This window comes from Hyperolius riggenbachi, chromosome 10 (assembly GCF_040937935.1).
Source record: "Hyperolius riggenbachi isolate aHypRig1 chromosome 10, aHypRig1.pri, whole genome shotgun sequence".
NCBI classification, from domain to species: domain Eukaryota; kingdom Metazoa; phylum Chordata; class Amphibia; order Anura; family Hyperoliidae; genus Hyperolius; species Hyperolius riggenbachi.
In genome coordinates this window covers 114100369-114127654 of record NC_090655.1, presented here as the reverse complement: position 1 = coordinate 114127654, position 27286 = coordinate 114100369, and the positions used below count along the sequence as shown (strand labels likewise).

Below are 27286 nucleotides of genomic sequence, written 5' to 3'. Positions count from 1 at the left end.
GGATTCTCAGCAAGGCTTATTCTTTATAAAGATATTTCCTAAATATTTCTGTTTTGCTTTTTATTAGTATATAATAAGATTTTTTTTTCTCTCTATCTTTTTTTTTCTCCCTCCTTTTCCTCCTCTCTGTTATTTGGATGCCCATAGGTTTGTCAGGTTTCTGCAACAATGGGGGTCTATCTCGCTCACCTATGGCTCCGCCTTTGTGGACGTGTCTTGCACGCGCAATATGCACAGACTAGCCGGGCCACCCGGTCCAAATACCGCGTGGAGCGCACTTCCTTGCGCTCCAAGCGTGGTATGCATGACGCTTTCCCCTCCCTGCCTGTCACGTGGCGGTGGGCGGGCTATGGGGACCTAGTCCTGTGTGATTGGCTGAGCCAGCGTTAGAGGAGGGGGATAAGGAGCAAGTTTGTACTGTGCACATTGTGCTTTCAATGGCAGCCCCAACGTTCGTGTACAGGGAGCCCCCATGCTGCGCTTCCATCTGAAGAGGCTGACATAGAGATGCAGCGAAACATGTCCTGTGGACAGGATAGACTGTTATGCTTCAACACTTATGGCTGTCTGCATGCATGTCTTGTGATGCATAAGAGCTTCATTTTATGTGTTTGCTTAAGGTGGCCATACACTCGTTAGATTAGCAGCAGATAGATCATCAGTAGATTTTCTGATCTATCTGATGTGTTTAGGAACATTTTTTTCAGTATGAAGTCTATTGAAAATCGATCTGATGGCATTTTGTTGCCATCGGATTTCTATTAGGTCCAATGCAAAATGATAAGCCATCTCAAGAGATAATTTGCACAGTGGGAGACTTGGCAGCGCTTTTCAAACAAAAGTTATACCTGAATGATTTATCTGCATGCATGTGCAGAGCTCCAATAACTGGACTACATTAGACAACTAGCACTCACTACAGGCGAAGGGGGTGTTAGCTTCAGTGATAATGTGTGCACAAATTATTACCTAATAGACTTCCCCACTGCGGTGACGTACCCCCTCGGGGAAGACCTAACACTAATCTATTGATAAAAACATAATAATCCTAATGCTGCTTATCAAATAAATTGTATACATATTTCATAAAACAAACAGACAAAAAAGTGACAGCGCTCAAGGATGCACCTGAAATGTAAGCCTACAGAGGCAATGCAGAGCCCCTCTGGAACTAAATACATGCCTTGAATACAAAACAGATGCAAATGATGTGCTAATTGTAATCTAAAATGTGAATGCAGCACTGGCGTAGGGCCCATGGTCGCAACGGTCGCCATGGCGACCGGGCCCGCCTCCTAAAGAGGCGAGGGAGGGGCCCGGGGGCCTGGACCCCCCAGGTGTTGAAATCCCCGCAGTGACTGGGTCTCGGAGGCAGAGCTAGGGCTACGAGAAGATGGCTGCCGAAGCCCTGCACTGGAGACTATTTGTGTCTCCAGTACAGGGCTTCGGGCGCCATCTTCCCGTAGCCCTGCACTCTGCCTGTCAGCGCGGGAGAAACTGGCTGCAGGAGAGGATCTTCGCTGGAGGAGCTGTACGGGGGAGGCTGGCTGCACGTCGGGAACGGCCAGGTGAGTGAATTTTTTTTTTATTTGTACATGTTTTTTTTCTGGTGACTGCTCCCCACATAGCGTTTATTTTCTGGTGACTGCTCCCCACATAGCATTTATTTTCTGGTGACTGCTCCCCACATTGCGTTTTTTTTCTGGTGACAGCTCCCCACATAGCGTTTTTTTTCTGGTGACTGCTCCCCACATAGCGTTTTTTTTCTGGTGACTGCTCCCCACATAGCGTTTATTTTCTGGTGACTGCTCCCCACATAGCGTTTATTTTCTGGTGACTGCTCCCCACATAGCGTTTATTTTTTGGTGACTGTTCCCCACATAGCGTTTATTTTCTGGTGACTGCTCCCCACATAGCGTTTATTTTCTGGTGACTGCTCCCCACATAGCGTTTTTTTTCTGGTGACTGCTCCCCACATAGCCTTTTTTTCTGGTGACTGCTCCCCACATAGCGTTTATTTTCTGGTGAATGCTCCCCACATAGCGTTTATTTTCAGGTGAATGCTCCCCACATAGCGTTTATTTTCTGCTGACTGCTCCCCTTATAGCGTTTATTTTCCAGTGACTGCTCCCCACATAGCGTTTATTTTCCGGTGACTGCTCCCCACATAGCGTTTATTTTCTGGTGACTGCTCCCCACATTGCGTTTATTTTCTGGTGACTGCTCCCCACAAAACGTTTTTTTTTCTGGTGAATGCTCCCCAGATAGCGATTATTTTCTGGTGACTGCTCCCCACATAGCGTTTATTTTGTGGTGAATGCTCCCCACATAGCGTTTATTTTCTGGTGACTGCTCCCCACATTGCGTTTATTTTCTGGTGACTGCTCCCCACAAAACGTTTTTTTTTCTGGTGAATGCTCCCCAGATAGCGATTATTTTCTGGTGACTGCTCCCCACATAGCGTTTATTTTCTGGTGAATGCTCCCACATAGCGTTTATTTTCTGGTGAATGCTCCCACATAGCGTTTATTTTCTGGTGACTGCTCCCCACATAGCGTTTATTTTCTGGTAACTGCTGCCCACATAGCGTTTATTTTCTGGTGAATGCTCCCACATTGCGTTTATTTTCCGGTGAATGCCCCAACATAGCATTTTATTTTCTGGTGAATGCCCCCACATAGCGTTTATTTTCTGGCGAATGCTCCCACATAACGATTATTTTCTGGTGAATGCTCCCACATAGCGATTATTTTCTGGTGACTGCTCCCCACATAGCATTTATTTTCTGGTGAATGCTCCCACATTGCGTTTATTTTCCGGTGAATGCCAACACATAGCATTTTATTTTCTGGTGAATGCCCCCACATAACGTTTATTTTCTGGCGAATGCTCCCACATAACGATTATTTTCTGGTGAATGCTCCCACATAGCGATTATTTTCTGGTGAATGCTCCCACATAGCGATTATTTTCCTTCAGACTGGCATCTTGCTACTAATTGCTCTATTTCCTCTGGGTGCTGCGTATGTTTGCAAATTGAACGTGGCACCCATGCTGCTGGAAAGCTGAATTGATATAGCCATGCCATGCACAGCTATAGGGATTCGGATATGTGTGTGCTTCGGGTGTTGCGGGGGGGGGGCTGTTGTTGCCGGGAGGGGGGGGGGCACATCCAGATTCCGCATCGGGGCCCAGAGGTTTGTAGCTACGCCACTGGAATGCAGCTAGCCACTAGTATACTTACATACAATTTGCACAGTGGGAGACATGGCAGCGCTTTCAAACAAAACTTATACCTGAATGATTTATCTGCATGGATGTGCAGAGCTCCAATAACTGGACTACATTACACAACTAGCATTCACTACAGGTAAAGGGGGTGTTAGCTTCAGTGATGATGTGATAGTTAGTCCAGTCACCTCAAGAGATAAGCCTACATTTTCCAACATGTCAGATCGATTGAAATTGATCGAAATCGGCCGCAAATCGATTGATTGGTCAATCGATTTGCGATCGATCAATTGACCGATTCCGATCGGTCGATCGCCCGAAAATCGGCTGAGTGTATGGGCCCCTCTACCCTGGCCTGATGTCCAATCTGCGATTGAGATTATGGTACACATCGGCTAAGGACTTTCAATCTGCATACTAACTTGGAGGCTTCTGTACTCAGCAATAGTCAGCTTGCTCTGTCTTTCCATGCATGCTTTTACTGATATATGCTTCACTTCAAAACCATCTTTTGCTTCACCTGCATCAGTGAACGTTTTGCCTGCTTTTTTGCCTAATTGAGTGCACTCTAATACCAGGATTTTGCGTGTATGGAGGACTGCAACCTCCCTAGGGTGTTCTTTGACAGAGGAGGTTTCATTTTTAATTGCACAAGGATGTATTTTTATGGAAACTTTTGTAACACTATTTAGTCCTTTATTTAAGTAATTTTTTGATATAATAAAGACAGTTTTTTGTATGCACCCAAGAGCCAATTTTTCTGTTGTTCGCATACATGTCCTAAAAAGGATTTAAACAATGATACTGGCCAGCTTCCCTGCTCAGTGCAGTGGGGTAGCTAAGAAGCTGTGGGCCCTCTGATGCAAGTTTTAAAATGGGGCTCCCCAAGCACTCTATGCATAACAATTGATACGGCGCACCAAAACCTGCCAAGAACAACCACAGTGTCAGTGTTGCAAGAAGGAGATGGGGAACAATGTGTTAATGATTACCACTATTCAAAGTATCTATAGAAGTGATTATTATGAGCACAGGACCAATAGAAAGCTAAAGGCCCATACAGACGTCGGCTTTTTCAGAACGACGGGTCGTTTGAACGTCCCGTCGTTCAGTCGTCCGCACGCCAAATCGGGCATGTGTACAGATTGTTGTTCGCGTGATAAGACTGAGTTTGCAAACTCAGTCTTATCACGCGAACGTCAGTCTGTACACACGCCCGATTTGGCGTGCGGACGACTGAACGACGGGACGTTCAAACGACCCGTCGTTCTGAAAAATCCGACGTCTGTATGGGCCTTAATACTGTAGTTGAGAGAGGGTCCTTCGGGGCCCCTCTGGCCTAAGGGCCCCGATGCGGTCGCAACCTCTGCAACCCCTATTGCTACGCCCCTGACTACGTGCTTTTAAAAATAAATAAATCCCTGAGAATCCCCTATGAAGTGATGGACTAGTCCAAAACCTGTCACTTCTGTCAGATTTCTACTACCTGCAGTAAGTGACAGCAACATAGGAGAAAAGTAATTTATGGCTCATTTTACTCTGGAAAAAACGTACTTCTTATTTGTTTATGTTTGCACATATCTTAAATTTTACAATTTTTTGCTTTAGTACCCCTTTAAAATTTTCATAGATTTTTTGCAAGGTCAGTGGAGCACCTTTAGTAACAGCAGTCAGTATTGCTGAGGTGGTATACCTACATAAGACTCCAGCAATTAGGATCTTCCCACCAAGAAACCTAGTGGAAGTCTCAACCCTTTAAAGCGGACCTGAACTCACAAGTTCCTCTCTGCTCTAAAATATAAGCAACAGCATAATAACCTTTAGCAAAAAAACTTTTTTGCCACAGCTGATACAAAATCTGCAATAAATCTGCAGTGTCTACTTCCTGCTTTCATAGACGCAGACACTGGGTTAACATCCTGTTTTTACTAATAAGCTGCTCTGCCGAGATAGCCAGCTGACACAGCTGAGAGATCAAATTACAGTTGTGATTAGTCACATATGAGGGGGAATTAGACAGGCTAAACTCTCTAAATACATACAGGGTGTATTTCTCTATGTTTTTCGTTCTGTCCTGTGCCAGAGTTCAGGTCCACTTTAACTCCTTTCCTAAATACAATTATTATATTTTAATAACCACATAACATAACTAGTTAATCATTTGTTTATGCAGTATTTGCCTACAGTTCTGCTTTAAGCTAATAGACTAGAAAATCAATAAAGATATTTCCTCTTCAGTAATAATGTAACCTCATGTTTGACACATAATCCATATAAGTTAAAATCCACCTACCTGGTGACTTTTTTGCTTTTCTGTTTTCATTTCTCCTTCTGTTAATACTGTCCCGTAATTTTCGAAGGTTCTCCTAAAAGTAAAAAGATAATAGACCATAAGATTGTATAATAAAGCACTCTTAAGATGCACATTAACTATGCATTTTTAAGGATGCAACAATCAACCTTCTGATCTGATAGTTGCAATCAGAGGGAAATTATTGGAAAGGATCCCATAAATAGGGTAAAAAATATAACTAACTCGATCATTGCAGATGGAATTCATCTGCAAAAGGATCACTAAAACGATTGTTTGTGACTCCATCAACACTAATCTGATTCATTAGAACAGTGCTGTCCAACTTCGCAGGCATGGAGGGACGTTTTTTTTCCAGACCACATGATGGAGGGCCGGCAGGCCGGTAGAAGTCAGACACGTCATGATAACAATGATATTGGCCTCAATTCATAAAGCCTTATCGCATTCGGTAATACAGAAAACAGCTGACTTTACCAAGCACTTAGGAAAGTGTCAATTCATAAAGGCTGTTACCGCATGAAAAACTGAAATTACAGAGCAGTGAGGTAAATTACCCACTTCTGCTGTTATTACCTCAACACATGTCCGTAAATGTCAGCAAATGTCAATTCATAAAGCCTTCAACATTCGGTAATTCAGACGGTAATTCCCACACATGTAATTACAGCTTGTAACAAAAGAGAGATAACTCCACACTTCTGCTGTTACCACTCAATGGGCTGAAGTAATTTACTGAACTTCAAAGGCAGCTGTGAAAATATTTATGAATTAGCACACAAAAGTCTAAAATACTGAATGCATTATTTTATCAGAATATTTTATCTCACAGCCTTTTATGAATTGAGGCCATTATGACTTGTCCGAGACAACTGACGTGTGAACATGTTTTATGGCGGTGTATGTGCTATAATTGTCCACGGAATGGAACCCCTGTTCACAGAAAGTTAATTGCATCGTATATGTCATAGAAAGCATGCTATCTATAACATGACTGACTTCTGTTTCATGTTTGTAATTTATAGTGAGTTTGTGTTTCATTACTGCAATGGAAACAACAGACACCGGACAAAATCTGTTCGTCCATTGTGGTCTGTTCCATGAAATGGACTGTTTTAGCTTCAAGGCGTAAACCTAGCCTTAGGCTTTTTTGTTTGACAAGAGAATCGGTTCAGGTTGGGCAATCAACAGGGGAGAAATGACAATAACACAGCCGAAAACAACGTTTCACACCTGAACAGCCCATGCATCTGCACATTTTTTGTAGTGCTTGCGCTAAATTCATCTACTCAGAACCCACATGTTTCTGGCTGGGATTAGAGAGGGAGGAGGGTACAATAGGCCCACTGGTGGCTAATAAGTAGGGTCTGCCATTTACATTTCTGTTCATGAATGTTGGTGCACAAAAAGTCTTGTTATAACTGCAAAACATCTACAGTCTTTGTGAATAGTCTCCAAGGTCTGTTCTATCATTGTTTTTCTTGCAAATGACAAAGTTGTTGTCCTGTCTAGAATCTCTTCATATGCAGTATACTTAATAAGCAATGTTAGAAAGAAAAACTATTTGTTGATTTAAAGAGGAAGTAGAAATAGTAGTTGAAAATAAAAAATGCCTGCTGTTTTTTTTTCTAATAACAAAAGTAAGTAAAAGGAGCAAAGCTGGAATTTATATTATAAACACACCAACATGGACTGTAATAATTATATATGGTCTGTCATTAAGTGCTTAGGATTGGCCCTCCGCAGCGGGACCATAGCATATCATAGTATGCAGGGGCGTAACTACAGGGGAGCAGCTCCTGTGATCGCAGTGGAGCCCGGAGCTGTAAGGGGGCCCCATCCACTACTTCACTCCCTCTGATAAAGGGCTCCATCCTTCAGGTCAGGTGTTTTTGTGGCTACACTTGTTATGGGCGTGAAGATAAGATGTTCTCATTTGCTTTATGACCCTTGCATGATGGGCCCGCAGCCTGTGAGGGTCACCAGGGGCAGACAAGGGAAGGGGTGTGAATATGGGGGGGGGCTATCAACATTTTGCTGGAGGGCCCCATGATTTGTAGTTACGCCCCTGAAAGTATGGGTTGTTAAGAGATTGGTGAACAAGAGCTCTTTAAATCAATTTGGGACAACATACCGTATTTTCCTCCGAATAAGACGCACTGTTTCTCCCCCAAAAAATGTGGAGAAAAAGTCCCTGTATCTTATGCGGCAAAGGCAGGGAATCCCCGATTTACGAACGCCCGCCAACCCGCCGCAGATTCCCTGCCTGTGTGCCTGACCCGCGTGCATCCGCCCCTTCTCCTTGGCCTCCCCCCATGAGTGTGAAGTGGGAGCTGCTTACCTATCCGCCATGCCCACGGGAATTGCAGACATCCTTCCTCTACGCATAGTTTGCTCTAGTGTTCGGCTTGTATTGATGACACGATCTATACAAGCTGAAAACTAGAGGGGGCTGCGCGAAGGAGAAGGATGTCTGCAATCCCTGGGGCATAGCAGATTAGGTAAGCAGCTGCCGCTACTGCCGCTTCACACCCTGGGGGGGGGGGGGGGGGGCAGGAAAGGGAGCAGAGACACATGCGGGGGGGGGGGGGGGAGCTGGGCACACCCTAAGACCCTAAGATAGAAGCGGGCACAGGATGACACATGGGACACACACAAGAGGACACATGGGCTACGCAGGAGGACACGTGGAGATACAGGAGGACACATGGGGTGAACACAGGAGGCCATGTGGTGATACAGGAGGACATATGGGGGACACAAGAGGGACACGGGAGCACATATAGGGGGGTACTGGAGGACACATGGGGAGACATGGAGGACACATGGGGATACAGGAGGACACATGGAGGACACAGGACACATGGGGTACACAGGAGGACACATGGGGGATAGAGGAGGACCAGAGGGGGCATGGGAGATTCAACAGATGGTGACAAAGAACAGTGAAAGGGGTGCAAAGGGGTATGGTATATGTCCCACTGCGACATACGTTTTGAGTCAAAGCAACTCAGGGTCTAGCTATTGCCGGCACTCAAATTACATGTGCGTGGGCCACGGACTATAGCTTTGTAGCAATAGCAGTGCCCATATCAGGTGCTATGCGGCCGTGTGCATGCACCGAATATACCTGCTTCATCACAGCAAGGGGAGGAGAACCACTATAAGAATGACACTAAGGGGAGACCACTTAAAGAGGGGCACTTAAACAGGGGACCACTACAAGATGGCACACTAATCAAGGAGCAATATAAAAGCGTCACTCTAATAGGGGGTCATTTAAAGAGGGGCTTGTTAAACAGGAAGCATAAGGTGGTCACTAATAGGGGAGCACTCTACAAGGGGCACACTAATGCTGGCCCACTATGAAGTAGGCACTGATAGGCGAAGCACTATAAGTTAGTGATGGTGGGGGCCAGTAATGGGGAAACACTATAGTGGGGCACTACTGAAGGAACACCCATAGGGGAGTATTATAAGATGCCATTAACAGGGAAATCACTCTATGAGGGTCACAATCATTGGGGAGCACTATAAGAGAAGCACTAATGGGGCAGCACTTTAATGGAAAACCTTTCATGGGGAAGACATTTATAATGGGAGCAAAGGGGAACGCATTATAAAGGTGACATGATCTGGGAGCACTAAACAGAGGCACTGTAATGTAGGACATCTTAACTAGAGATATTATAAAGGAAGGCTATAAGGAGAGGCATTGTAATCCAGGACTCTATTAATGGGAATTTTATGTTATGTACTAATGACTCCATTTTGTGTTGTTACTCACCTGCTGATACCTAAATGACTCAGATCTTCTCTTCTGATTTAACTGCCATTCTTTAAATTGAAGAACTGCTTCCTCCACTGTGATTATTCCTAGTTTTACGCTTTCTTGCAGCCTTATCAATTCTCTTTGGCCTGGGGTCTTCATGCCAGCAAATGGGTCATAGACACTTGACTGAAGCCGGTCCCTTCTCACCCTGATACTTGCTCCTACACAACAACAACATTAGTATCCAATGATGATTGTATCCGTGGAAGGATAACTTCCTAAAAAGCTTTGCTCCCAGGTTAACCATTTCTGCATGTATCCCCATATTCCCATAGCTTTTTATAGCAAGACTTAAAGGCTTTTTGTTTCACATATTGTATACTGTACTTGCAAATGTATCTTATCAATCCATTTGAGATTATAAAGATTTTAGAAAAAGACCTACAGTAGTTCATATTTGTTTTATAACAATTTTTAGCAAGGCAATTTTTGTCTATGTGTTTTTGAAAATTGCCTAGTGCATTCACTGCACATTTACAATGCCATGTTGGGTACACACGTTGCAATTTTCCATCAAGTCGACAGGTCATCTGACAGGAAGTTGCATCATATGTACATGTCCAAACTGCTCCCGATCGATAATTGGAAGGGGGGGGGGACTGCATTGTTTGTGTGTACCTAGCATTAAGGGGTGGACATTCACTGGCAGGTGGACACCAGATTCTGCAAACAGATTGATCCCTATTTGATCTGACAGGGATTTATTACTACTACCCACCGCAAGTACAGCAGCCACCTCACACACAGGTACATGTCTAGGTGGCCTCATAGTGGTCACCGGTAATCTGCGGAGATACACCATGATTCTTTTATTGCCAGGGCTCTCTTAAGTCCTCATTGAAAGAACATTAAGGGAACCTCAGCAAAAGCATGTTTGAATCTCCAGGGTTTATTATTGACTTTTTAATCTGACCAATCAGCACCCTAACAAATCTCTCTTTGCAGACTCCTGTGGCTCATGTTGTACTGTTTCCATGCATGCCATATTTGAACTGTGAATAAAAGCCTGTTGAAATCAATAGGTTGCTTCCAAATTCACATGTGGGGTTAAAAACATAATACATCTCATTTACTAGTTTGAGCATTTTAAAGAGTACCTGAGCCGAATCTCGGGTACTCAACATCAGATTCTTACCTAAAGAGAGGGAAGCCTTAGCATCCTATTGAGGCTTCCCTCCCTGCTGTGCTGTCCTCCGTCGCTGAGCGCAGCTCCCCAGAAGATTAGCGACAATGCATTATTGCTAATCCTAAAGGGCCGCGCAGCTCTTCCTGCATCAGCAATTGCCACGCAATAGCTGATCCAGCCTGCCAGCGAATGCGCAGTAAGACTGGAGCCACGGGCTTCGTGGTACAGTGCATGCATGGGCGGGCTCACGCGGCTATTGCGTGGCCCTGCAACAGGAAGAAGAGCTGCGCGGTACCGACGTGGAGAGGGGGGCTTTTGATCAGTGAGGGAAGCCTCAGTAGGATGCTGAGGCTTCCCTCTTATAAGGTATGTAAGCGATTTTGATCCTGAGCTTTGGCTCGGGATCACTTTAAACTAAGGACAGGATTCCTGTATACGTATATTACGTATATAACGTATATAAATAAAGGCTGTGAGTAAATTCTGCTCACAAAGACAAATTCCTTTAGATTGCACGTGTTGTGCTTTTTTCAGAAAATGCTGACTTTTATCAAGAGTTCATTTTGACAGTGCTCATTAACTTCTTGAACCTGTTCTGTACTCCCTTTGCCTCTAAACTCATCTAAGAGTCAGAGATAACCCTTTATTATCTAATGGAAGTGTCAAATGCTAGAATTATGAGGTATTCAAAAAATGTTGTCACTCTATTCAACACAGTAAGCTGACATTGTGCCTTAGTAGCATGATGTTAGTTTGGTATGTTTAACATACCAGAGTATGGATTCAGTGGAGTAAAGTCTAGTTCAAGTTTGCTTTAAGGAAGTATTTTTGAAAATTGAAAGTTGAAACATGATTTATATCATCTTTTGGCTCATGTTGCCCTTTGTAACAGTGGTGTCATTGTCACGCTGGGACGGCATCCAAGAATGCAGTTAATTATTCATCAGTGACAACCACAAGACTAGTATGCTGTCATTTGCTTTTCAGGCCACCTTCACAGACTATACCTCAAGCAGATAAGGATCCGTCTGTGGTGTTGCCTGTGCTCCACACCACATAATTACAAATATAATGTTATCCACTTAAAGCAAACCTGGGGGAGGGAGAGTAGCAACGTTAGATACTTCAGTAGAGGAAAGCCTCTTCATTATCCAGAGGCCTCCCTGATCCTCCTTCACCTCACCGATGCTCTCCAGGACCCTCTTTTTGCTTGCGGATTCACTCCTGTCCATGTATGAGCACAGCGGAACTGCGCAGGTGTAAGTATGGTCCATGTCTGCGCAGTAGCATGAAGCCACTAGTGCACGGAAGAAAAAGCTTGCACAATCGGCTCTGTGCTATTGGGAAGATGCAGGCCGTACTTGCACCTGTGCAGTGTAGCCATGCTCGTACACAGGCTGGAGCGCAGCCGCAACAATATATTCAATCATGCTGGTGATCATAAGGCAAGAGAAAACTTATCACAACACATCGATTGGTATGTTCAGTGTTAATTCACTGCAGAAGCTTGCCTTATTAAGGTGGAGAGATAAGATTTCACAGTGAGAGAGTTATCTTATCACTTCAGTCTTAAGTTACCTCCTCTGTAATTATTTTCACATGCAGTTAATCAACAGCCTGTCTTTAACGTTAGAATTCTGAAGTTATTTTAACCAGCCTGGCGGTATGGAGGAGCTCAACTCGTCCATTACCGCCGGAGGCTGCCGCTCAGGCCCTGCTGGGCCGATTTTTATCAAATAAAAAGGTGCACACGCAGCCGGCACTTTGCCAGCCGTGTGTGCTACTTGATCGCCGCCGCATGCAGCGGCGAAAGAGGGTCCCCCCAGCTGCCCAAGCCCAGCGCAGCCGGACCAAACAGTTCCGGCCAGCGCTAAGGGCTGGATCGGAGGCGGCTGACGGCTCATCGAGCCTGTCGTGTTACTTCTGATCGCCAGAGGCGATCAGAAGTATGCAACAGGAGCGCCCTCTAGTGGGCTTTCATGCAGCCAACTTTTAGTTGGCTGCATGCGATAGTTTTTTTTTAATTTAAAAGAAAAGTCCGGTCGCCAGCCTTGCGATCTTAATAGAATGCCAGGCTGGTTAAGAATTGAAATGTTAACTTTAGAGATCTCACCTTAACTAAAGGCATGTACACACGCCATACTTCCGTAAACGACGGGTCTGCCAGACCCTCCCGCTGGGCGGACGTTCTGTCGACAGTAGCACATGTGTACGCGCTGTCGGCAGACTGATAAGGCTGTTTCTGAACGATTAGAAACAGCCTTATCAGTCTGCCGACAGCACGTACACATGTGCTACTGTCGGCAGAACGTCCGCCTAGCGGGAGGGTCTGGCGAACCCGTCGTTTACGGAAGTATGGCGTGTGTACGCGCCTTTAAGCCTCATCTACACGGGTAGATGAGGCTGCGATCCGGCGGCTCGATTAGCCGCCAATCGCCTCTTCCTCGTCCCCCCGCGTGTGCCGCATTCGATTCCCCGCTCATCCCCGCCGGCGCCGCTTATCTTCCGCTCGATTCCCTGCCATTGTCCCCTCGCGGGGAGCGAGCAGGGAATCGGCGGAAGCAAGATCCGTCTTGTCGGATCTTATCAATCGAGCCGCATCAGCGGCTCGATTGATAAGGAACATCGCGGCTGTAGATGCGGCTTTAAAGACAGAAGAGTTAACTTTAGGTTTGCCTGAGGTAAAATGTTTCCTGAATACTACTTATCTTATCACCCTAGTGATAACTCTAGAAACAGCTCAGAAATGTTATTAAAGGCAGGAGATAAGCTTAGTGAATTGAGGCCAATGTCTCTTCTAATATGTGCAGAGGGTCCCAGCTGTGGATCATTCCGCACCAGGAGGATCTGGGAAGCCTCTGAGTAGCCAGAGGATTCCTACTACTGAGGTAAGTATTTAATTTTCTTACTTTTTCTTTCATCAACCAAGCCATTTCTCACTGCTGTTTTGTTTAATTTATCTCTATTTACACAAACACATTAGGGAGGGTGTGGGAAGGGTAGTTTAATTTGTGTATCCTCCTGCTTCCTGTCCTGTTGACTTCTGGGATATAAGTGTAAACTGAGCTTCCTGTTTTCCTTCTCTGGAAACCGATGACCACGTCACTGGCTCTGTAGTAGGGATATATGGAAAATCAACTACAGATGGGGCTAACAGGAAGAAGTTCAACCCACTGTAGGAACCTAGTTGTCACCAAGACAGAAATCAAGACAATTTCACCACTGGAAAAGGCTGATGGCTTTCTTTTCCTTATGTACTCCTCCACCCAAAATAAAATGTATTGTTAGCTTTGAAGTTCAGAAGAGTGAAAGCCATAGGATGAATGTTCTAGGGTCATCTGTGAGATGTACCATGCTTCTTGTATAGTTAAATTAGAGGGGGAGCACAAGCCATCTGACTGCTAGAGATCTGTTAATATTTTCACTTACCCCTTCTTGAATGTAAAGAATCAACATACAAATTTTCCCTTGTTACTGGTGGTTTATTTCCAAACACTAGAAGAAATGTATAATCTCATTAGTATGGGTTTAATGTAACTATACCTAATAAAAAAGTAAAATTTTTATTTTAAAGTCTGTCCCCACCCTTTTTCTAACAGAACAATGAGTTCCTTTTACTTCTGCTCTTGGAAATGTTATTTAGTCAAGCCAGTAGTTAAGAGATGCTGGAGGTAAGGTTTTACTGCAGGCATGTTCAAAGGGTCATTAGGTCTGCTCTGTTTTATAGCTTAAAATACAGAGTGTGGTTTCTAAACTGCAAAATCATTAGGTCTGCTCTGTTTTATAGCTTAAAATACAGAGTGTGGTTTTTAAACTGCAAATATGTATAACAAATAAAAATTAAAAAAATAAATAAATGATGCCATGTTATAAAAATAAAAGCTATATAACTAAAATTAAAAATATGACACTCCTTTCTTTGCTACTAATGTAATGTTCATTATCCGTACTATACATACAATTCATTATATCATAAGTTTTCTTTCACTTCAGGTTAGGCTTTAACCTCCCTGGCAGTATGATAAGTGCAGCTGCGTGGCTGCGGGAGGGTTTTTTTCAAATTATTATTTTTTTTTAGCATGTAGCTAGCCTAGTGCTAGCTACATGCTTCCCCCTCCCTGCGGCGTCCCTCCCATACCCACCGATCGCCGCCAGCGCCGCTTGCCCATAAGGAAATCCCGTTCTGAACGGGATTTCCTTGAGGGCTTCCCCCGTCGCCATGGCGACGAACGGAGTGACGTCATCGACGTCGCCAAAGTCATGACGTCACAGGGAATCCCGATCCACCCCATAGCGCAGCCTGGCTGCGATTGGCCAGGCTGCGCAAGGGGTATGCGGGGGGGCCCTGTATCGCGGCGGGTAGCGGCGCATCGGCGGCGATCAGACCAAACACGCAGCTAGCAAAGTGCTAGCTGCATGTTTGAAAAAAAAAATTATGTAAATCGGCCCAGCAGAGCCTGAGCGGCACCCTCCGGCGGCTTACCCCGTGTCACACACCAGGTTACCGCCAAGGAGGTTAAAAGGTTAAAACTTCAAGTTTAAAGTTTTAACTGCTTGAGTTACATAAAAGTAGATTTTTAGGGTTCAGCTCTATACAGTTCTGTTATCTGTACTTAGGTGTATATTTCCTTACCCACACAGAATTTTACAGCTCTAATTATTTACAAGTGAAAGTTACCCTTCGGTTCTGCTGCTTGCCATTTAGAGCCCTGAAATTCTAACCCTTACAGTAAGAAAAAAAGACAACAGCCTAGTTCTAAGAAGGATTGGAGCTGTACATACTTATATTTATTTAAACATAAAACTTCAGGTACCCATTAAAGTATAACTACCTTCCCCCTTGACCCTGTCCCTTCTGACTTACTCCGTCCTCACTTCCTGGCTTTGGCCCCAGTCCACACTGCCCTGTTTAACCTGTCCCTATCCACGGGCACCTTCCCCTCAGACTTCAAGCAGGCCACGGTACTACCCCTGCTCAAGAAACCCTCCCTCGACCCCTCACTACCCTCCAACTATCCCCCATCTCTCTCCTCCCTTTTGCCTCAAAACTCCTTGAGCATCTGGTTCACAAATGCCTAAACCAGTACCTCAATGCCAACTCTCTACTGGACCCACTGCAATCTGAATTTCAGCCTGCCCACTCAACCGAAACAGCTCTCACCAAAGTGGTCAATGACCTTGCGTTAGCTGAAGCTAAAGGCAAATACTCCATTCTACTCCTTGACCTTTCAGCAGCTTTTGACACAGTGGACCATCCCCTACTCCTCCAATCCCTCCAGTCCATGGGCATTCATGACCTTGCCCTGGCCTGGCTCTCATCCTACCTCTTCAACCTCTCCTTCATGACCTTCTTCAGTGAGTCCTCATCCACCCCCAACCACCTCTCGGTGGGAGTCCCCCAAGGCTCGGTCCTTGGCCTCTTCTGTTTTCCCTATACACAGCCTACATTGGCAAGATTATCTCATCCATGGGTTTTAACTATCATCTGTATGCAGATGACACCCAGGTCTACCTCCACATCCCTGACCTATCCAAAACTACCATGGACAAGGTCTCCTTCTGCCTATCAGCCATCTCCTCCTGGATGTCCGCTAGGTACCTGAAACTAAACCTGGACTAAATGGAATTTATGATCTTCCCACCCTGGCCATCCCTGACCCTCCCAGATGTGAATGTTACTGTTAACCACACTACCATTCGCCCTACCTCTCAAGCCTGCTGTCTGGGTGTCACCCTGGACTCCACACTCTCCTTCACCCCCCACATCCAAAACCTCACAGAGTTTTGCAACTTGCACCTCTGCAACATCTGCAAGATCTGACCTTTCCTGACCTCTGTCACCACAAAACTCCACATCCATGCCCTCATAATTTCCTGCCTTGAATACTGCAATGTTCTTCTGTCTGGTCTCCCTTTGACCCGAATTGCCCTGCTGCAGTCCATCATGAATGCGGCAGCCAGAATTATCCACTCCTCACATCGCTCCTGTGAGCCCCTCTACTGGCTTCCTATCCAGTCCAGAATCAGATTCAAGATACTGTGTGTGGCCAAGCTGTTCACAAAACCTGCCCTATCTACATTTCCGCTTCTTCAATGAACTTTGCCTGACCGCCCCCCGCATCACCCAGTCCCATGCATGCCTCTAGAGCTGCTCCAACACTATGGAACTCCCTACCTCCCCCCATTAGGGTTGTCCCCTCCTTCGACATCTTCAAGATGGCCCTCAAAACTCACCTTTTCTATATGCCCCCCCCCCCACTGATGCTCTAAATCCGCAGCTAAACTCTGTTCCCCTACCTTTCATGTTCCTACCTCTCCTTCTATATTGTAAGCCTTCGGCAGGGTCCTCATCCTTCTGTCTTCTACCTGTTCACGCACTTACACTACCCACCCATCCAATGGATCTGAGTGAACTCTTGAGTGTATTGGACTGGCCTAATCCCCATGCTTCTATCCAGTGACTGACTAAGCATTACCTGGTACTTATGCTGTGCTGCGTGATCTGGTTTGCATACTGTATATTCCTGTATTGTCTTATTGCTATATGCTGGCGATTATTAATACTGTACAATAAATAAATAATAAACTAAAGTCAAATAATGAACGGCAATTCTAATAGTACCTATGTTTTATATAATTCGCTACTGTATTTGTCTTTTCTTATTTCAATAAAAAAAAAATGATTGATAAAAAAAAAAATAATGGACGGCAGCCCAGCTTAAAGTAAAATAACTGTAACCACGTTTTTAAAAGATTATAAAGATTTCTTTCTGGAAATTACGATCATTTTCAGTTGATTGGTCCTTTTGAAGCACCGTATACAAAGGGACATTGGTAAACACAGACACACTGGAAGACGGTAGCTCTTCTCTTGAGCAGAATGCAGATGCAACATCCCAGTGATTCCAAGTGACGTTATCCATCACTGATCTCTCTCAACAATGGACCAGTTTCTTTATAGAGACTTTGTGGTATTTTTATAATGTATTTAACTAGGCGATCAGCAACCAGCGATGCTATTTTGAGAATATTTACCAATTATGCTATTTTGATAATATTTACCAGTGATGCTATTTTTAGAACATTTACCAGCGATGCTATTTTGAGAATATTTACCAGTGATGCTGTTTTGAGAATATTTACCAGTGATGCTATTTTGAGAATATTTACCAGTGATGCTATTTTGAGAATATTTACCAGTGATGCTATATTTAGAATATTTACCAGTGATGCTATTTTGAGAATATTTACCAATGATGCTATTTTGAGTATATTTACCAATGATGCTATATTTAGAATATTTACCAGTGATGCTATTTTGAGAATATTTACCAATGATGCTATTTTGAGAATATTTACCAATGATGCTATTTTGAGATTATTTACCAGTAAGCCTCATTGCAATAAATTAGGCAAGCTGAAGTGCTAGTGAATGTTGGCAGCTATGTATTTTACTCACTTTGTTCCTGGAACAAGATCGGAAACAATTATTTTCAACATTGATTCCGGTGAGCTGTAATCTGCGCTCAACAGCCGGCCACAGACTTTCCAGACACACTTCCACTTTCATACATGGGTTTGGAATCGCTAGAACTCCTTTCCCATTTCATTGGTTAGTTATTGTGGGGGCGCAAGGATGCAGCAGCCAATAGCAGCAGCAGCCAACATCATCCCGGACTTAGCTGTGGTGGCATGACTGGGAAACTCCTCCTGGATCTTCTAAGAGGGAGTCAGTGGGGAGGTAGAAGTCTGAACAGCACTGTGCCACTCACTGTGCACCACGTGGTGCTGTCCAGCTGCTTCTGCTGCAGACTGCCGTATTGAGGTCTGATTAATGCTGGTGGTGGTTAATTGAGACAGGCAGGGCATGCTATGTAGCCCTGCCTTTTAGAAGCTTACTTTTTTTACATAGTGTCAATAAAAAAAGGTCAGATTTTTTTTTTAAAGATTTAATTGTGCACCCCCCACCTTACCAGTTTTTACATTAACCTCCTTCATTGGCAATATGTGTACTGTAAAGTCCTAAAACTTTTAGTTCTCCATGTGGATGAACTCCCCTCCCTTGTGCCCCTCTCCATGCCCATGTTTGTGGTTCTAATTGGACAGGCAGGGCATGCTATGTAGCCCTGCCTTTTAGAAGCTTACTTTTTTTACATAGTGTCAATAAAAAAAGGTCAGATTTATTTTTTTAAAGATTTAATTGTGCACCCCCCACCTTACCAGTTTTTACATTAACCTCCTTCCTTGGCAATATGTGTACTGTAAAGTCCTAAAACTTTTAGTTCTCCATGTGGATGAACTCCCCTCCCTTGTGCCCCTCTCCATGCCCATGTTTGTGGTTCTAATTGGTGGCAGTTGAATGGAAGCTGAAAGAGCGGCATGTGCTCCGTCCACTCCACGCGGTCACTGCTGATGGCTGGCTGTGCAGAGCAGAAGGGAGCATTCTAGCCATACTTCAGAGATGACACAGAATGCTCCTGGCAGCAGCTGCTGTGCACAGTGCTGACAGCATGGAGTGGACAGAGCATGCACCTCTCTTTCAGCTTCTATTCAACTGCCACCAATCAGAGCTACAAACAGGGACCAGACCGGCACAGTGCAGGGGAGACCAGTATTAATGCTGGGAATACACCATGAGATTTTTTTGGCAGATAGATGGTTTGATAGATCATTTCTGATATGTCCGATCTGATTTTCGATCGTTTTTCTGATCGATTTCTCATAGAAGTGAATGGAAATCGATCAGAAAAAAAGGATTGGTAAATCGATTGGAAAAATGACCGGACATTAAATCTGCTGAAAAATCTTATTGTGTATTCCCAGCATAAGATCGCATACTATACACATTGGCATGTGTAGTTTACTGGGTTGGATCAGATAATGCTTGGTGCTTCTAATGCTAGGTACATACCATACAATTTTCTGTTAGATTTAACTGCCAGATCGATTTTTTCCAAACATGTCCAATCTGTATTTCGAGCAATTTTTCAATTTTCCAATCGATTTTTTAGTTGTTTTTTTCAATCTTTTTTTATCGATTTTCATAGAACTGAACAAAAATCGATCGCAAAAAAACTATTAAAAAAACGATTGGAAAAGTGAAAAATCGATCGAAAATCAGATCAGACATGTTGGAAATAATCCATCTGGCAGGTAAATCTTTAAATGCCATACAGAAAATTGTATGGTGTGTACCTAGCATAACAGTTTTTCTAAACACTTTTTGCTGTTTGCATTTTCTTTGTTCATCTTGTATCCCCATTTCATCAGCTTTTATGCTGGGAACACACAAGGAGATTTTTCAGTTGCATACACAGGGCATACACAGGGCATACACAGGACATGTCAATTTTTCCAGTGCTTACTCAAGCAATGCAGAGAAGGGTCTTCCACAAGGCAACCTGGGCAGCAGGTGCCTGGGGCCTAATGGGTATCAAGGAGCCCAACTGTTATTTTCTATGAATCCTCACCCACCTCAAATTACCAAAATGGCTATAAGGATGAGCCAAAGAGCGGCCTTGCCTAGGGCCCCATTCCATTCCATCTTTGAAGTAATGTAATGTACCTTGAGTACATTGTGCAACTCATTATGTTCACCATGCATATACTGCTTTTAAAATGTGCATTGCTCTAGAAAGCATTTAAAGATCTTAGTATGTTCAGAAGAAAATAATTTAAATGTTGAAGTTTAAAGGGACCCTGAGCAGGCCCTCCAGCCCCCCGTAGCCCATGAGGTCCCTCAGCATCCTTTGGGTCCCCTTTGTGGTCCTGCTGGTAGCTTTGTTAAAGGATACCCAAAGTGACATATGACATGATGTATGTACAGTGCCTAGCACACAAATAACTATGCTGTGTTCCTTTTTTTCTTTCTCTGTCTGAAAGAGTTAAATATCAGGTATGTAAGTGGCTGACTCAGTCCTGATTCAGACAGGAAGTGACTACAGTGTGACCCTCACTGATAAGAAATCTATAAAACACTTTCCTAGCAGAAAATGGCTTCTGAGAGCAAGAAAGAGATAAAAAGGGTAATTTCTTATCAGTGAGGGTCACACTGTAGTCACCTCCTGCCTAGGGTAGTTATTTGTGTGCTAGGCACTGTACATGCACATGTCTATCTCATCATGTCATTTCTGGTATGCTTTAAGTGCGCGACCTCAGCTAAAGTTGTGCGCAACTGCGCATGCATGGTCCATCTATGCACCCGTCTCGAGTATGTTCCCATCGGCGTAACCACCCTACACATGTGCAGTTCTCAAATGACTTAACTACGCATACATAAGATGCTTACAGCGATGGGCATGTGCAGACAGCCCCCGCATGCATGGTTGCACACGACTTTGGCCAAGGTTGCGCACTCACTGAAGCCACCAGCGAGACCATGGAGGGGACCCAGAAGGGCCTTGCGGGATACGGAGGGCTGGAGGAAGCCCCAGGTAAGTTCAGATTTGTATTCTAATACCCTGCTGAGGGTCCCTTTAAAGTGTACCTAAGGGCTACAGAGGGCTGGATAAAACCCCAGGGGTTGTATAATATTGTAGCTTAGTGAGTGCGTGAGTGAGTGTGTATGGTTTAGGTTGGGGCAGGCGACACAGGTTTTCTGGCCTGGGATGCCATAAACGGCACTGCCTTCTGCCATAAGTGCTCAATAAATGCTGTGAATCCGGACAGAGCAGTCACTGCTTCTCTTTATTTATGCAAAGTGGTTGCGTGTCAGTTATCCCCAGCAGAGTCTGTGAATGAGGAAGTATGTACGGTATATACCTTAGAGCAGCATGTGAAAGTTTCGCTATGTTATCTTGACGTTAGCTAAAGGTTACTATAGAGAAGTTGGGTTGGCAGCAAAGTTCAGCTTAAAACTGGGATGTGCTGCGTTTTAACAATTTTCGTAATATGGAAATCTCCAGCAGTTGGGACTCAGAAGCAGCAGCTAGCAAATCAGACGTGTTAGTTGCTAACCATGTAACTGTGCTTAGTGACTTGCACATTTCCCTGCAGTGGCAAAGTTAAACAACCACATGCCCCAGTGCAAATATTGCATTGTCTTCTCACCCACTGTGCCCATTCCCAGTTCTGCCACCTCAGTGCGTCGCACTGCTGCTCCTTCATACACAAGTACTGCTACTATCCCAACAGTAATGTCACTTCCCCCTCAAATACTGATAACTCGTCCTCCTGCCAACAATACTGCATTCTGCATTGTAAGTAAAGTGGAGTAGATTAGCATTATGTCTGCTTTGCCTAGTGCAGAGGTGTCAAACTCAAATTCAAAGTGGGCCTAAACTGAACACTGGGACCAAGTTGTGGGCCAACCTCAATGTCTAGTAGCCACCTCCCTCCTAGAAATGTCTCTGGTGTCTAATAGCACCCTCCCTCCCCTATACAGTTCCCTGGTTTCTAGGGGCCCTCCTCCCTCCCATATACAGTTCCCTGGTGTCTAATGCCCCCTCCTTCCACGATACAGTTCCCTAGTGTTTCTGTTTTTTAGTGGGCCTCCCTCCCTCCTTTATACAGTTCCCCTGTGTCTCGTGGCCCACCGCCTTCCCTATACATTTCCCTGGTGTGTAGTAGCTCCCTCCCTCCCCTGTAAAGTTTCCTGGTGTCTATGGACCCCATTTCCCTCCCCTATACATTTCCCTGGTGTCTAGTGCTTTCCCCTTTCCTCCCCCATATAACTTCCCTGGTGATCTAGGGTTTCACCTCCAATATAAGCAGGTGTGTAGGGTGGTCACTCTGGAGGGAAAAAAAGCACAGAGACAACAGGAGCCCAAATGCTGCAGTATGTCACAACAGCAGTGGTGCTCAAATACCCCTTTTTAAAATTCGAGTTTGGTCGAATTCGAATAGTAAATTATTCGAGGTCAGTCGAATATTCGAGTCGAATAACTTTTACTATTCGATTCGACCTCAGACTTCGAGCTCACTATTCGAGTCGGTATTCGAGCTCATTATTCGAGCTGACTATTCGAATTGGCCTTAAATAGCTTCCAACACTTGTTTTGAGGGTGAATGATGCAAGAAACATCTTTTTTTCCAAGTAACAACAGCAAGTGATTATGTGGGGATGTTCCTTTAAAAAAAAAAAGGTGGAAAGAGAAGTTGTGTCCAGAATTTTGTTCAGTACTGTATATACTTCTTCTTCTTCTTCTTCTTCTTTATCTTCTTCTTCTTCTTCTATATCTTCTTCTTCTATATCTTCTTCTATATCTTCTTCTTCTTCTTCTATATTGTCTTCTTCTTCTTCTTCTTCATCTTCTTCTTCTTCATCTTCTTCATCATCATCTTCTTCTTCATCATCTTCTTCTTCTTCATCTTCTTCTTCTTGATCTTCTTCATCTTCTTCTTCTTCTTCTTCATCTTCTTCATCTTCTTCTTCTTCTTCTTCTTCATCTTCTCCATCTTCTTCTTCTTCATCTTCTTCATCTTCTTCTTCTTGATCTTCTTCATCTTCTTCTTCTTGATCTTCTTCTTCTTCATCTTCTTCTTCTTCTTCATCATCTTCTTCATCTTCTTCTTCTTCTTCTTCTTCTTCTTCTTCTTCATCTTCTTCATCTTCTCCATCTTCTTCTTCATCTTCTTCATCTTCTTCTTCTTCATCTTCTTCATCTTCTTCTTCTTCTTCATCTTCTTCTTCTTCTTCTTCTTCTTCTTCTCCTTCTTCTTCTTCTCCTACTTTTTCTATATCGTCTTCTTCTTCTTCACTTATTTCTCTTTTCAATTTTTTTTTTAAAGAAATGCAGCTATTTTTGAGCGTAACAAATAGCTGGTGGCGCACGCATGTTGGAAGCGCCATTGTATGTGCTCCCTGGCAGTGGAAACACACAGACAGCCCACATCGTGTCCAATACACAACTGGGACAACACAGTTTTCAACCCGGGCACCTCTGAAAAATTAAACCTTTTTTTTTTATGGTTTTTTGGTTTTGTTTGTAAAACAAATTACACAGATATATAGCTATTTTTTGACGTAATAGCTGGTGGCAGAGTGGCAGCAGAATGTAATTCTGTGTACCCTGGCAGTGAGAAACACAGACAGACAGCAGCAGCAGCAGGAGGAATGGAGGAGTAGTGTGAGTGTGGCAGCAGGCAGGCAGCGTGACATAATAGCCCTGGTACCTAGCGGGTGATACCAGGGCTGTAAATAAACACAACAGGAGGTCCCAGACAGCGGTCGTGCAGCCCACATCGTGTCCAATACACAACTGGGACAACACAGTTTTCAACCCGGGCACCTCAGAAAAATTAAACCTTTTTTTTTTTATGGTTTTTTGGTTTTGTTTGTAAAACAAATTACACAGATATATAGCTATTTTTTTGACGTAATAGCTGGTGGCAGAGTGGCAGCAGAATGTAATTCTGTGTACCCTGGCAGTGGGAAACACAGACCGGCAGCAGCAGCAATGGAGGAGTAATGTGAGCAGCTATTGTTTGACGTAATAGCTGGTGGCAGAGTGGCAGCAGAATGTAATTCTATGTACCCTGGCAGTGGGAAACACAGACAGACAGCAGCAGCAGCAGGAGGAATGGAGGAGTAGTGTGAGTGTGGCAGCAGGCAGGCAGCGTGACATAATAGCCCTGGTACCTAGCGGGTGATACCAGGGCTGTAAATAAACACAACAGGAGGTCCCAGACAGCGGTCGTGCAGCCCACATCGTGTCCAATACACAACTGGGACAACACAGTTTTCAACCCGGGCACCTCAGAAAAATTAAACCTTTTTTTTTTTTTATGGTTTTTTGGTTTTGTTTGTAAAACAAATTACACAGATATATAGCTATTTTTTGACGTAATAGCTGGTGGCAGAGTGGCAGCAGAATGTAAATCTGTGTACCCTGGCAGTGGGAAACACAGACAGACAGCAGAAGGGCAGTACACAGCAGCCCACTGTAGTTGTAAAATGTGTGGCTGCAGGTGACGTAATAGTCAAAGTGAACCAGGCTGGCTTAGTGAGCAGGAGCCAGGAGGTGGTAAAGGGTGGTAAGGCACATTAACGATGGTTCTAAGTTCCGGCAGCCAGTTCATGTCCCCCTCTCGCCGACAACAGGGGCCAGGAACTCGCCTTCCACCCACGCCTGGTTCATCTTGAGAAACGTCAGTCTGTCCACAGACTTGTGAGACAGACGTGAGCGTTTCTCGGTGACCACGCCACCAGCTGCACTGAAGCAGCGCTCGGACAGCACGCTGGAAGGGGGGCAGGACAGCACTTCCAGGGCGTACTGCGCCAGCTCGCTCCAGATCTCCAGGCGCTTGACCCAATACTCCATGGGATCAACAGGGGCATCGCTGTCAAGCCCGCTGTAGGACCCCATGTAGTCAGCCACCATTCGGGTCAGGCGCTGGCTGTGACCGGAGGAGGATGCTGCTGCATGCACCTCCTCTCTAGTCACTGCTGCCGGAGCCTCTACAGTCCTGTAGAGCTCGTGGCTGAGAGACAGCAGGTCTGTGGGGCGCTTGCTGCTGGATGCAGGCACCTGCTGCTGCCTCTGTGCTGGCTGGACAGTGGGGGTGGAAGGCTGGGGGAAGGCTTCCTCCAAGCGCTCAACAAGGGCCTGCTGCAAGCTCCTTATTTGTTGCGCTGGGTCTCCTCCTGCAGGCGGCAGGAACTGGCTCAACTTCCCCTTGAGGCGCGGGTCCAACATCATGCTGATCCAGATGTCCTCCCTCTGCTTCATCTGGATCACCCTGGGGTCCCTGCGCAGGCACGTCAGCATGTGCGCTGCCATTGGGAAGAGGCGGGCCACGTCTGCTGGCACATCGACGGCAGTGCTGTCCTCCTCATCCTCCTCCTCTGCCGCCTCATCCTCTCTCCACCCCCGCACCAACTCAGCTGCGCTGTGCTGATCCCCCTCATCAGCAGCAAGGTCAGGGACCTCCACCAAGTCCTCCTCCTCCTCCCCCTCAGAGGTGGACTGTGCAGCTGCTTGCCGCTCCTGCTGGTCCAAGGCTGCCGCTCCCTGTTCCAGCAAAGCATCGAGGGCCCTGTTCAGCAGACAAACCAGGGGCACCCACTCGCAGACCATAGCATGGTCCCTGCTCACCATGTTAGTGGCCTGCAGAAAGGGAGCCAGCACTAAGCACACCTGCTGCATGTGCCTCCAGTCATCATCGGGGACGATGGACGGGATGTTGCTGGTCCTGTCCCTTCTCTGAGCGGCGGAAACAGTGGCCTGGGCAAGGTACTGGTTGACAGCGTGCTTCTGTTCAACCAGACGCTCCAACATCGCCAGGGTGGAGTTCCAGCGAGTCGGAACGTCAAGGATCAGCCGATGGCGTGGCAGCTCCAGCTCCTTTTGCACGTCTTCCAGGCTCGCACAGGCTGCAGCCGAGCGCCGGAAGTGACGCACAACGTTCCTTGCCGTTTCCAGCAGTTCGCCCATCCCCTGGTAGGTGCGCAAAAACTTCTGCACCACCAGGTTCAGCACGTGGGCAAGACAGGGGATGTGGGTCAGGTTTCCCCTGTCTATTGCGGCAACCAGATTGGCCCCATTGTCGGCCACCACCTCTCCGACTCTGAGGCCTCTGGGGGTCAGCCAAATCCTCTCCTGCTCCTGGAGTTTGGCCAACACATGGGTTGCCGTCAGCTTGGTCTTCCCAAGGCTGACCAAGTGCAGCAGCGCTTGGCAGTGGCGGGCCTTCACGCTGCTGCTGAGACGGGGGGTTTTGCCAGGTGTGCCAGAGGATGGCAGAGGATCGGAGGAACCTGCTGCAGTTCCCCCGACCCTGCGGGGTGGCACCACCCACTGTGTTGCTGCTGTGCCCGCTGCTGCTCTCCCATCCTCACCCCCTTCCACCAAGCTGACCCAGTGGACAGTGAAGGACAGGTAGCGGCCTGTCCCGAAGCGGCTGCTCCAGGAGTCCATGGTGACGTGGACCCTTTCACCAACCGCGTGCTCCAGCCCTCGCTCCACATTGGCCATCACAAAGCGGTGCAGTGCAGGAATGGCCTTGCGGGCGAAGAAGTGTCTGCCGGGGAGCTGCCAGTCTGGGGCTGCGCAAGCAAGCAGCGCACGAATGTCGCTCCCCTCCTGCACGAGCGTGTACGGCAGGAGTTGGGAGCACATGGCCCGTGCCAGCAAGCCGTTCAGCTACCGCACGCGACGGCTGCTGGGAGGCAGAGCCCTAACCACCCCCTGGAAGGACTCGCTCAAAAGGCTCTGGCGTGGCCTTTTGCTGGCACGGGAATCAGCAGACACAGCAGAGGAGGCCACTGAGGACTGGCTGCCAGAACAGGCCTCAGTGTCGGCGGCAGGAGTTGCAGAGGGGGGAGGAGCAGTGCGTTTCCGCACTCCTGCTGGTGCTGCTGGAGGAGCAGGAGGGCGGGTGGCTGCTGTTGCTGCTGCTGCTGCTGCTGAAGGCTGTGCAGTGATGGGTGTGGTGCCACTGCCAGCACCAGATGCCTTCAGCCTCTGGAACTCCTCATGCTGGTGGAAATGTTTCGCAGCAAGGTGGTTGATGAGCGAGCTGGTGCTGAACTTTAAGGGGTCTGCACCTCTGCTCAACTTCCGCTGACAGTGGTTGCAAGTGGCGTACTTGCTGTACACTGTGGGCATGGTGAAAAAGCGCCAGATTGGTGACAAAAACAACCCCCTACGGCATGGAACCGCTGCTGCCTGTCTCCCTGTGGTGGTTGGGGAGGGGGGGGGGGCTTGGGTGCGGCTGGTGGTGGTACTGGCAGATGCTGCTGCTGCTGCTGCTGAGCCTGAGACACCAGCAGGCTGGGGGACCTGCCTACTGCTGCCAATGCTTGCAATGATGCGCCTCCTTGCAAGGCCCACAAACGCATCCTCCT

General features: G+C 46.0%; 1 protein-coding gene across 2 annotated transcripts in view; it reads right to left on the bottom strand.

The window, feature by feature from the left end:
- The window catches only part of PIK3AP1 (phosphoinositide-3-kinase adaptor protein 1), a 169387-nt gene that overhangs the window by 14844 nt on the left and 127257 nt on the right, over positions 1–27286 (bottom strand). Inside the window, exons 11-13 of one of the 2 annotated variants that reach the window (XM_068257563.1) lie at positions 13930–13995; positions 9330–9535; positions 5525–5597 (exon numbers count right to left, since the gene is read on the bottom strand). In XM_068257563.1, coding sequence (XP_068113664.1) covers positions 5525–5597; positions 9330–9535; positions 13930–13995 — 345 coding nt within the window. The remainder of the gene's footprint in view (positions 1–5524; positions 5598–9329; positions 9536–13929; positions 13996–27286) is intronic. The other variant, XM_068257564.1, reaches the window with a different exon arrangement.